At 34.3% G+C, this 12920-nt stretch overlaps 1 protein-coding gene across 2 annotated transcripts in view; it reads right to left on the bottom strand.

Annotated features, from left to right (window-relative positions):
* KCNH8 (potassium voltage-gated channel subfamily H member 8) overlaps positions 1–12920 on the bottom strand; it is a 173195-nt gene that overhangs the window by 21533 nt on the left and 138742 nt on the right. For both annotated transcript variants that reach the window (XM_088164006.1, XM_014883348.2), the window contains exon 11: positions 11024–11238. In XM_088164006.1, the coding sequence (XP_088020132.1) occupies positions 11024–11238 (215 nt within the window). The remainder of the gene's footprint in view (positions 1–11023; positions 11239–12920) is intronic.

The following is a 12920-nucleotide window of genomic DNA, read 5'->3' as shown; positions in this document are numbered from 1 at the left end:
TAAACTATCTTTTCCATAGCACAGAATCCACAGTACAGAGCGTTGTAATTGTTTCTGTACAAATACACTGCAGCCATACTTACTGCTTGTGACTTTGAATATCCTGTCCTGCACACACAACAGGGGCCTGGGCTTTATGGCTTTGTCCTTGAAAGGTGGCAAAAGAAACTAATCAGTGCCCAAAGAGAATTCTCAAGGATTTTGCTTCTAAACTTGTTCCAGCACCTCCTCTCTGTCTCTCCCTTCAGCCACAGAGAGAAAAAGATGAGCAAGAACTTGGACAAAGCCAGTCAAAGTGCAGTAAATTAAAAGTCCTCATTATGCACATAGGTTTATCTTTGCTAAAATGTAGTATCAGAGTAAATAATTAGGAGGTGTTGCCCTAGTTTCTAGGACACTAAAACCTTTTATTTAGGGCAATGCACTGGTGCAGTCTTCTATAAAATGCTCTATTTTTTCCTTATGCAAAGAGTGTGCCAAACACCTCATATGCCTGCCTTTTAAAAGAAATGCTGCTCTTAAAGGATAAGGACTGCTGAAAGAAAAACACAGATATTTAACTTACTATGCATTGAGAAAAAGCTAGGAAGATTGATGTTAGCATGAGTTATGTGAAATACTGTCAAAGAGTCTAATTGAATTTTTAATTTCAGCCCTGGTGTATCTTTATGTCTCGTGAAACCAGCTATTAAATTTAATTTTACAAGACAAAACAATAATAGATTATATACCAAAACCAAACTAATATAAAATTCTTCCATGTATGGAATCACAAAACTATAATAATCCAATTTTTTAATATCTTAGTGCACAGATTTAAAAAAAAATTCAGTAATCCTTACAATTGTTTATTAGAAGTAAAAAAAAAAAATTATCCATCTGAAAACACTAGTGATTTGTTGTTGACAGCCAACGATCTGACAATTTTTTCAGTGTCAAGAGGCAGTAGTGATTTATAAAGAATCTCTACCAGGAATTGTGGCCAACCCAGGTAATTAGATGCACAATAATTCAAGATGAATTCCAATGATAAAATCCTAAAAATAAAAATATAAAGACACAGCTAAATTGGAGGCTAATACATTTCATGTCCAGTCAGTAAGTTTGCATGCTGGGGCTCAATAGAATCTTACCAGTGTTCGCTGGTCTGATTCTTGTTGCCTTCACAAAAAGTAGGAATAAAAATAGAAACATAATTTCACTTATTTTCTTATAATCTTTGGTACTAAAATACATGAATAATTCTTTATATTGAGGAGTCAAAAGGATAAAATACATTTTCAGGAAGGGATTTGAAATCAGAGTATTAATGTTCTTAGTCAGCATTTGGAAATGGGAAAAGCCCATTTAGGAGCACTGGCAGTGTGGGAAAAAAAAAACCCCAAGAATGCATACCAGATGTTCTATTTTTTACAAATTTACCGTATGGTAATGGAAAAGATACAAGTACATAACAAGAGATTATGGTACTGCTGCAAAACTTAATGCCTCATATGTGCTCAGGCCTGTTTTCTGTAATCAGGAAAACTTTAAAGAAATATCACAAGTCCTCTAAATCACAAAAGACTCAATCACTCACAAAAAGCTTGTTAGATATAATTGTTTTATACTGAGCAATTTGCCATCCCAGCCCCTATTGTGTTTTTTCTTGTTTTGTTTTTCTTTTTAAGACTTTCTATTGTTCATTGTCTTGTTCCTATATTTTCTCAGGGTTATTCTTATCTCTCTTCCTCACTTAATGGACAGAAAAGAAAGAGTATTTTGTGGAAGCAGATGTTTTCAACATTCTCTGATGCCTCTTACAGAGCAGAGTACGTTGCGTTAGCAGCAAAAGTTGAACAGCAGATCTGTCACCCGTACTTTGTCCTAGGGAGACAATAAATGTGAATTGCCATGAGCTCTCCAATCTCCTGTGAAGCTGTTGTCCTGAAAGTTTTGTTTCTTTGTAATTGTGAAGTTGGTACAAAAGTTCTGTGATTGGCTGCTTGTGGTAAGATTTGGATAGTTGTTGGCCTTTTTTTTCCCAAATACATACTTTCTTGGAGGTAAATTCTCACGTGAGCTTTTATATTTGGTGTTAAAAGTTAACTTTTCATATATTTATTTAAAACGGGAATGTGAACCTCACTGCACTCATTACATTTTTTTAAAAAACTATATTTTAATTTTTTCATGAGCAATACAGGATGTGTTACATTTCTTGTTAAAAAGAAAAGAAAGAAAAGGCTATTTTCTTTCTTGCTGCAGAAAGAAAAAACTATTCCTGTCACTTGTGCCATATTAAGAATAAAGAAATCGGAAACGTGGATGGTATAATTAGTAATTTTTACTTCTGTTCACTTACATGCCTCTACCCCACCCCAAAGCAAGAGAAGAAATTAGGGTCTCAACTGCTCTGAAAAATGCATCTTTCATAGTAAATCTGTAGCAGTAGGAATTAAAAAAAATTAAAATTAAAGAGCAGTCTATCAATAAGATGAAAAGAAGACAAAAGGAGGAATTGTTAAAAAGGCAGTAGACCTGACACTGACTGTACTGTCTGGTAGGTTGTATTTTTGGAAAAGCTTGCAGATTACTGCAGAAAAAAGATACAGTGGAGCAAGCTTTTTAATACTCCAACATTTTGATTACAATCAAGCCTTACAAAATAGAAACTACAATAAAGGCTAGCACCTTCCAAAGCAATAAAACTTATATGTTTAACTTCATGGAGCTCTAAGGTTTTGAACAGGCTCATAAACATTTGCATGATTGGCCTTGGACTGATATTCAGTGAGACTCCTCAGCTTGAGTCTGTAGATACAGGAAATTTATATTGCTAGCTTTATATTTAAATGATAAAATTGTGGTGCTATCATTTCCCTCATTAATTAGCCCTATATTACCCAAAATAAGAGGACAAATCATTGTAAAAGCGCTTCTAAATTTAATGTCCCCAACAGATCAGTGCTATATCAATACAAAATAAAAGGAATAACAAAAAAAAAATTAAAAAAATCAATCCACTCTCCAAATTGACATAATTTTAAAGTTTAGCTATATTAGGATTAATTTTATTTTCCATTTTTACAGTGTAGAGACAAAGATAATATTAATATTGTAAAAGTTATATTATCATGTTCCCTAAGGCACATTGAGACATATTGGAAAAAAGTTATCCTCTAGAATGCCTGTCTAATTAAAATCGAAATATGGTTAGATTCCAAGGCAATACTCTGAAAGCCAGGAGCTTTTCCTGTCTAAAATTCTGTTTGACACAGTGTTTTATATCCTCCTCATACAACAGTCTAAAAACATCAATAAGCTGCTTTGCTAGCCTGGATTTTTTTCAACGTGTTACCCTCGGGTTAAGCTTTATAATCTGATGCAGAATGTAATAATCCCAGGAAGTGAAATGAATGGAAATGAATGGAGAGTGTTCAAAAAGACTCAAAAGCTAAAATTAGAAGTCAAATTTTGTCACTTATTTAAATATGTTAATTCTAGTTACAATGAATTTTTTTTTGTATTTGTCAAGGAATTGCTAAGGTCTACTTGCGAAAATATTTTAATAAATAATTTAAAGCTTTTAATAAATAATGTAAAGCTCATAATTCCTGTCTCTTAATCCATTCACAAAAGTAAAAGAATCGGAATTTGGACATAGCTCACATATACATAACATAGTCCCAGACTAATGTAAATAGGTTCATTTCCTCCCCTCCTTTTTGTCTTTCCCTTATCTTTTGTGATTTGCTCTTACAGTGAATTGTCCACTTGTTTTAGGTTTAAAATGGAAAGATTTATAAAAAACCAAAAAGGAATGAAAAAAATTGAAAATACTACATAATTGCTCAAATAAGTTGTGGTGGGATGAATTTTCTAACTGGAAAATGACCCCAAATCAGAAGAAAAAATTACAAGAGAGAAAACCAGACAGTGTAGGTGTCTGTTATTATTTTCAAAAATATTAGAATAACTGAAGGCTAAAGAAATGTAGCAGGAGATTATTAATGAAAAAAGATTCTTTGGGTAAAAGTACCAGGAAAGAAAAGCCTATCTGTTTTGAATCAGACGTTTCCTTGTTGCAGTGTTTCTCAGCAGTGTACTGTATTGAAGAATATATTAGAAACACGACAGTGAGGTGATTGAGGGGTACTGGCGGGGGGAAGACATGGCTCAGAGGCACCTCACATTAAGCTCACAAGCAAACAAGCTTTATGAAAACAGAATACAAAAAAAGGTGTCAGACCTGGCCTGGACTATAGTTCCAGTTCAGCTTTGCTCCCGTAGTAAGGGAAGCACTTAATTGTCAGGCTGAGGGTGTGGAGGAAGGACTGACTGTAACCCTGCACAGGGAGGAGGTTATTGCAGTGGATTTCCATGTTTGAAACTAGCATCCAACATAATAGCCAAAGAGCCACCAAAACATGCTTACTGTCATCAATGTGGGTAGGAAACCTGTGAAATATTTTGCAAGAGCTATTAGACAGATGTCATTCCTAAAATACATCCCATCCATTTAATATAAAAAATGAAGAGTAAAACAGGTGAATTAACTGCTCTGATTTTGTTTGTTTTTGCCAGTGCTCACGCCCACGTTCAGCTGCATGACTTGTTCCATTAGGAATAAAGAAGTTGAGCTATGTAAATGACATTGTGTGAGTGGTGCCTTGTTCAGCAATAGTTACTTTTTTTTGTCAAGAGGAAGAGAGAGATGGGGAAGAAGGAAAAAAATATTTCAGATCATCCCAGAAGCATAAAAAAAAAATCTGAATAGCTTGTAAAATGTGAGAGCACTGAGTTATACTTGACAGCAGCCCTAATTGGAGAGTAGTCCACGCACAGAGACAGGTAAGAGAGCCAATTCAATGAGCATATCAGGAATGAAAGTTAATTATATGTTACCAGTTTTAAAATTAGTTTCGTTTATGACAGTATGAGGAGCACCTTCATTCCTACACCATAATCACTGAGTAGTTGAGAAGTTTATAGACACCACTTTACATCAAGAGGTAAAAAGGGAAAATTAATATATGGTGTTTTTCAGGCAGAAGCAGTGGCTGTTCAGCCATCAGCCACTTAGGGCTTCTACCAGAACAGCTAGAGCAAAGGGAACCATGTGCACGTGGAGTAAAGAGAAAGATCATAAACAGTTGGCTTACAGTTAAAAAATTATTTTAGTTGTTTTTTTGGGTTTTTTTGAATAATCATACAGATAAAGTACTAGACTTCCATTGCTTTAGGTGTGTTATTCAATTCTATATTTTACCTATTGTAATAATTCTTGTATAGAAACACAAAAGCTGCTATTGATTGGCCTCTTATTCTGCAAGCTTTATAATTACTGACAATAAACACCACTGAGTTACACCTACAACAATAATACATGATCCTCTGCCAGACAAGCTACTGACAAAGATGGGTGCTTAAATACTCTAAGCTATTTAAAAATTATAAGTTTTCCTCAAAGTTATCCAGCTCTACTCTTAAAGTAGGACTTTGAGTTTTTTAAGGTAAACCACTTCATTTTACACAGCTGCTGGGTGGTGTGAAAAAAAACATCTCATCTTAAAAAGTTGGTTAGAATTATTTGGGTTAAATTTTCTATGAAAATTACTTATTATTAAAAATATTTTGCAACCTGAGATTGTCCTACAGTGTGCAGGATGAACTGTGATCTAGGCTGGAGTAGAAGAACAGTGACTAAGTATGTCAGTACAGTAAGAGCTGATTTGGAAATTCATTTTTTCAATGCATGACTTTTATTATAAACACATAGGTAATAACCATGAAATGAGATTTTTAAATTTTGCTTTTAGAAGTTCAATTCATCAATAAGTAATCTATCAAGTTTTCTTATCTTACAAAATTGCCAAGATTAAAAGCAATTTAAAAAACCTCCACACTTATTTTTTCCTTGTAATTTATAGAGTAGCAAATAGGATAAGTTATTTGCTTTTTTAAAGGGAAATACTATTTACTATGCAGACAATCAATGCATTAAAAAAATCAGAAATTTCACACTATTTTCATTGCTTATTCATAATAGATAATCAAATATGTAATAGAAAGTGTTATTGCTATATTGGAAAACAACAGTCATAAATTCAGATGACCTATAGTAGAAATCTAGATCTGGAAAAGGCATGAATAAAGAGGCAAGAATGAATGCATGTCAAAGATGTAATCTACTAGCTGAAAACTAAACAGTGACAAGGCAGGATTTAATCTCAATTTTGTGCTTGCATTCAAAATATTTTTTGCTATTCATTTCCAAGGGCAATGCCAATAGTTAGAATAAAGAAATAAAAGTCTTCAAATAAACAGTTAAAATGACATGAAGAGGAATTATTAATGTGCTTTTAAAATACTTACTTAAGGCTTAGCTGGAACAAACCAGAAAGCTCAGTATATTTTAGATTAGAATTTGTAGACATTTTTCTTCCCTAGCTCTCCCCTCTATTGTATGCTCCACTGCTTATAGCTGATTTCACCTTTATGAACAATTGATTTGGTCAAACTGTCAGATTTTCCAATAGCAAATTAGGAACATCCCTCATAATTTCTTAGATATTGCTAATAACAATGTGAGCTTTATTATATTAAAAATTCCTCACGACTCAGTCATTAAAATTTAATAAATTCTAAACACCAGCCTCTCCAAAGGACAAGAATTAATCCCTATTTTGTCAGGCAATGCCTTTCAGAGAGAAGATAGAGGGAGATCCTTTGGTTTTATTGCTTCTTGGTTGCTAGATTGCCTCTTAAAATGTGTTTGTCTATTTATTTTTTTATTTTATTACCAAGGACCCTGGCTAAGTTGCAGTACGACTCTGTATTCCCAACTGGAGAAGGAATCTACCACATTTTCATGAACCCTTGTCATTATGTTTCATTTACATTGCAGTGCAGTGACAGAATGACAGAATCAATCCTTCCTTGTGTTTCACAAACTGTTTTCATTTAGAGATCAGCTTCCTCTTTGGGGAGAGGGAAAGGAAAGCTTTTGTAGGAGCCAGAACATTACTTTTAAGTGTACAAAAGGAAAAGTAGATTATTTTTAGTTGCAAGTCCTATGTACAAACAAAGATTTTTGACTCTCCAGGATTATAACCTCTACTTTTTGAAAATGACTCACATCAATAGAACTTTAGTGAGACAAAGATTGTGCCTTCATGTGCCTTGTCTTCCTTTGGGACTTAATTATAGCTTGATAGTATAGGTGTCAAGGAGGCTGCTTGTTCTTTTTATCAGTGTGGCTCTAACAAGCCTTTGGTTTGATTTTTGGTTGGTTTTTGTGTTGTTGGTTCATTTTTCTTTATTTTTAAAATCTGAATAGTGCTGTCTATACTGTAAATTCTTCTGCATGGACATAAGAAATAATCAGAAACAATAAATTCTCACAAAGCCTACAAAGATAATGTCAAACCATTTACTTATTCTGAGTTCTTCTAAGGAAAATTCAGAGTTATGAACAACTACTACTACTCTCTAAATGCATCAAATAACTGGTGGATAACAAAATAATTCCCAGTTTCTTTCATATTAATGTATGTGTGTAGATGTATCCACATATGTTTTAAGAACCTTCTTCTGAGTGCTTAGTTTTATCAAATGAGATATGGGATACTCTCACTGCCTAACACATATGCAATTTGTAATTCATAGGGAAAAATTATACAGATCGGGTGAGGTACATGTCAAAATCCGTGTCACTCAGCAAACTATTTCCTTACTATGACAGCATAGACACAGACCTAGAAAAATCGGTTGAAATTGCTGAATTATTTTAATGTCACAACTCCAGCTACCAAAAAAATTAGGATTTTCTAACTGTCCTCAAATAGTTGAATACATTTACAAACACAGTTATTGGTTTATTGATCAAAAGGGAGCAAAGAAAGCAAGGGGCAGAATATGCAAAATCAGCAAAAAGTCTCTTCTCCTAGTTCATATCTTGCTGTGATGAAAATGTATAAAAAGATGGCCAAGTAGCACTGCCAGTGTGGCTGAACAGACATTAATGGTTTTAATAATAAATCACTTAGCAATTCCTGGCTTAAGAGTTATCATGAGGAATCATTCAAACTCCATCTCTCTGATTTTGTGTTTCTCTACCTTTTACTCAGAGCCTGAAATAGTTGACTTGTCCTGTACTTAAAATCTGGGCTTTTCTTCCAAGATTGCTAAAGAATGCTTGGAATCAGTCTATTGCCAGACAGCTATCGTTTTTACTTATCACTGGGAAACCTGGTTACATCCCCTCATTTTACTGAAAAGTGACACAACCATGGAAGTCCTTGGGCCTTTTCCACAGTTATACCTTCCTTGGAGTTTAGTGCCAATGAAGCACATCATTATATATCCTCTTAGACTTGCAAATGAACCAAGAAAATAAATTTAAAATGTTTCCTTTTTGTGTGTGTGTAGGTAGAGAAAATATACAATCTAGTGCCAAATATCCAATTTTGACACTTCAGGAGAAGGACACTACAGATGACTTCTGACCCCTTTTTTGTCCACACGCTTCTAATCCAGTTCAAATCTGTGATTCAATTTTAATCACACAATGAATGTGGAAAGGGGATAAATTCTTACTTATTTAACAGGACTAAATTCTTATTCAGTCTCAGCTTTTTAATGTTGGCTTAAAGTTTTAATAAATCTTCAACCTACAGTAGGTTTTGTGGACTTTGACTGGAAGACAGCTCCCAAGTCATAGTGGGGAAATTCATGTTATTTCACCCTGCAGTTCACCTCACCCTAAATACTGCTGGTGATTCATTTTAAGAAGTGTTAAATTCACATTCAGCTACAGATTTACAGTCATTTAAAACATCTAAGAAAAAGAGATGGAGAAACAGACTTATTAAAATTAGTAAATCTACTCTTTAACTATGGAAAAGTTCTCCAAATCCAAAAATTCCATAAAGCTGCAGAAGTCACAGATACTCTCAAAAGTAAAACTCCCTGTGTTAGGGAGGGGGAATCCAGATACAGTGGCCTAGCTGACAAACTCTCCCATAACACCATTCCCAAGTGCTGTATTTAAGAAAAAGGAAAAAAAGCAGCAAGAAGTCATATTAACATACCTACAAACTGTACATCTGAAAACTTTCTCCTTACTTTTCTCTGAGACTAACCATCAGATAACTTCAATTATTTCTGTTTACAATTATTTTCCAGCTAAAGCAAAGTGTATGGTTGACCAAGCACAGTTGCTACTGACATAGATATCTGTCCTCATATGTACCATCTGATTTTTTGGTGGTACAATTTTTGGCTGCCTTATTTGTGCTGTTTATCCTTATTGATAAATAAAATGGCTGGAAAAGAAATGTGATGCTCTACTGCAAGAGAAATAGTAGCAGAGGGAACAGTTAAGCAGAAGATGTAGACAAAAGTGACACTGATAATCTGTCTTGAATTCTGTTTATCTGCCTGCGACATTGGATGCTACTCCATGTCGAGATATTCTTTCCTTTAATTTTAAGGCAAAAGATTATACCATGAAAATACATCATATATTCAAAAATGCTCTAAATATTTTCTACTTTAAAGCAGAAAAGTTACTTGGATGCATCCCACATTGCTTTAAATCCCATCCTCCTCAGAGAGCCTGAAAAACACTCACCTTCAAGGCTGCTGTAGGCTTTCTCTCAGCAGAGAGTCTGTACGTCTCCCAGCTGACTTTAATTGGGAAGAGTTGTCCCTGAATTTATAAAAACTGAATACAGCTGAGAGGGTGATCTCCAGATTTGTCACCACACAGAAAAGCAGGGAGCAACACATTGTGGGGATCCATCAAGTTCCACTACAAAACTGCAGTGGGGAATGCAATAATTTTCAAACCCTATCTTTACATGGAGTTTTACTCCTTTTCAGATCAAACATTCCTCCCCAAGGGAAATGTGTTTTACAAACTAATCACCAGGCTCTCAGAACAGCTGTGTACTCTCAGCTGCTGTTTTCAGCATCAGGAAGTTTGGAGACATTTCAAGAGACAAACAAATGAGATATCCTGGTTATTTTCCTCTCCAGAAGTGCACACTTATGTATGGACTCCTTTCTGCTGCAATGGCTTAATAGAGTGTTGCTGTGGAAACACTGGCACCAAAGTACACCTAATAGGAAGCTATGTAGAAAAATCAGCCCATATATCAAACTCATCGGTGTTTTGCACTGAAAAGTACTTTTGTGCACCCTTCCTTGGCATTATATTTGTCCCCTGTCTTGAGAGTATCCTATCCATGTGAAAATTCATGTTTTTCCAATGTTACTTCTCTCTGTGTTAGAAGCACAAAACAAACACCTGAACTGTTAAACACCATCTTGAGTTTGGCTATAACTGTCTTTGAGCATTCATGTGATAAAGTCAGAAAAAGAGACATGTCATACTATTACAGTCCTAATATATATATTTTCTATGTAATATCAGTGAAATTACTTTGATGAGTCTGTACGGAAGCCTTTAAGGAATGCTTTATTTGGAATTTCTTGTTTTGTTTTTGTTTGGGGATTTTCATTTTTCTTTTTATTTTTCCCAAAATAAAGTACTAGTTTAGGTGGAAAAACACATTTCGTTTGCAGTATATGAGAAACAACTGTTTTCATTTTCAGTGTGTGTGATGACATTCTTAACTAAAAGTGATAACCAATGATGTATGAAATGAATGTTCATTAGGCTGGCACACGAGCTTCTATAAAAGGTATGGCTAAAAACCTTTGTTTGGACACATAGTTTATATAACTATGAATTCTTTTTAGACTTAAACAAAAAATATGAAAAAATAAAGAATTTTTTCTCGTGGATGATGTTATGGAAAATGAGAAGCAGAGAGGTTGATCAATGCTTAGGAACTGACCAACTGATTGAAAAATTCATGTAGGTAATATCTGAATTATCAAACATGGAATCAGCAGTTCCTATAACATAACTTGCAAATTATTTCTTTATTGTGACAAAAATATAAGAGATTGCTAAACTATGCGAACCACCTGGAAAATTACAAAAACCACAGAGACCTTTAGAGATACTTACATCACTTTCATGGCCTTCTCTTAGATTATAAGTGAGATCATGCTGGATGTCTTCAACAAACTTGTGAGCATACTCTGGGTAGAGGTCGAGCACTTCAAAGAGGCCTTTGAGTATAATACATTGGAGGTCACAGTATGTTAGAGCTTTAACATCTGCATTTGTTTTAATAACTTGATCCCTAATAGATAGGTTTGCTCCAATTAAATCTCCTTTACCTAAAAGAGAATTAAAAAAAAAATTATCTTCAGAGCATAAATTCATTATTTCTTTTTTGAATCATAAAGCTGTTTAATATAATTGCTACACCTAAACCTGAAATCCCATTGTTACTAATGTCTTGTTTAATTAATAACAGGCTAAAGGATCACAGACTATTTTTTTTTCCTTTTTTTGCAGAAGCAAACTTATACACAATTAACTAAAGGTATGAAAACTAATTTCCAGACAGGTAACTGGCTGATTTAAGGGAGCAATAAAGTAAATATGTATAAAATGAAGATTTATGCTAGTAACTAATAGCAGGTGCAAATTTTTTTCAAAAAGCCATTGTCAGGTGTTTTTGTGTATGTCTTAAAACATGCAGGTGTTAAGACAACGTTTTAACATATCTGTAGAGAAGAAAAAATGGCCTAAGAAAGAATAGTTATGCTGTTTTTTTTCATTTATGGGCAAGATTGCCTTAGAACACTGGTTTTATTAAAAACTTCAATTGACCTTATATTAAGGAGCACAAAAAATTTATAATTAAAAGCTTCCATAAACATCTGCTCTGAGGTATGAATTCCAAAGTGGAGTCATTGAACCAGAGGTTTTCCCCGAAAGTTACATGCAGTAGCAAGAGTGGAGTCAGCAAGTCCCAGGAAATGACTCTTTCCCTCTACATTTGTCATACCTCATCTGGACTACTGTGTCCAGTTTTGTGCTTCCCAGTACAAGCCAGAATATTGATATAACAGAGTGAGTCCAAAAAAAGGCTACCAAGAATCAGGGACTAAAGAATATAATTTATGGGAAAAGGCTGAAAAAACAGGGTTTTACTCCATCTTACGAAGTGAAGGCAAAGGAAGGATATTATTACTGTCTTCAAGAGCCCAGCAGAAAATTGTAGAGAAAACTAAGTTAAACTTCTTTTCAGAGTGCACAGGGAAACAAGATGTACTGGGCACAGGGTGCAACAAATTAAATTCTTGTTATAAATCAGGAAATGTAAGTCAAGAACGGTGGAACAGCCTGCCCAGAGAGGCTGTGGAATTGTGAGCATCCTTGGAGATGTTCAAAACTTGCCTGGACATAGCCCTGAGGAATCTGAGATAAATTTGCCCTGTTTTAAGCAGGTTTAAGTTGGGTAGCTGAAGGGTCTGAAGGTCCCTTCAATCTTACATTATTCTGTGATTAATAAATAATAAGTTAAGACTGTCACATTGGAAAATCCACTCAGCATGTGATTCCAACTGTATATTACACAGGAAATGGTCAGCTTGCAGGGTAAGTTAAACTAATCAGCCAACCATCCCTGAATCTTCTTAAATAGGATAGTTTTACACTTTGAAATATGACTTTTAGTACCTTTAGAAAAAATATTTTTTTTCTTATTTACATGGAGCTTGGACAGCTTTCTCAAAAGTACTGAGTTCATAAATTCAGGCTAGGGAGTTTTCTCTTATGCCAGGAATATACATATATTAATGATATATTGGGGTCTCTTAAAAATCTCTGTTAGAATAAATGAGAACTGGTATGAGCTTAGGTCAATCTGGGAAAGGGAAATTTGATAGGTAACAACAACATCTGTCATTGTTCTTCACAACATGTATTGCTACATAATAAAATACAGCATAAAGCATAAGCAGTAATACACTTACACGTTCTACTGTAAAGATCGACAAGATATTAGATT

Source organism: Sturnus vulgaris, chromosome 1, assembly GCF_052056855.1.
Source record: "Sturnus vulgaris isolate bStuVul1 chromosome 1, bStuVul1.hap1, whole genome shotgun sequence".
NCBI classification, from domain to species: domain Eukaryota; kingdom Metazoa; phylum Chordata; class Aves; order Passeriformes; family Sturnidae; genus Sturnus; species Sturnus vulgaris.
This window is presented reverse-complemented; position numbering and strand designations above follow the sequence as displayed.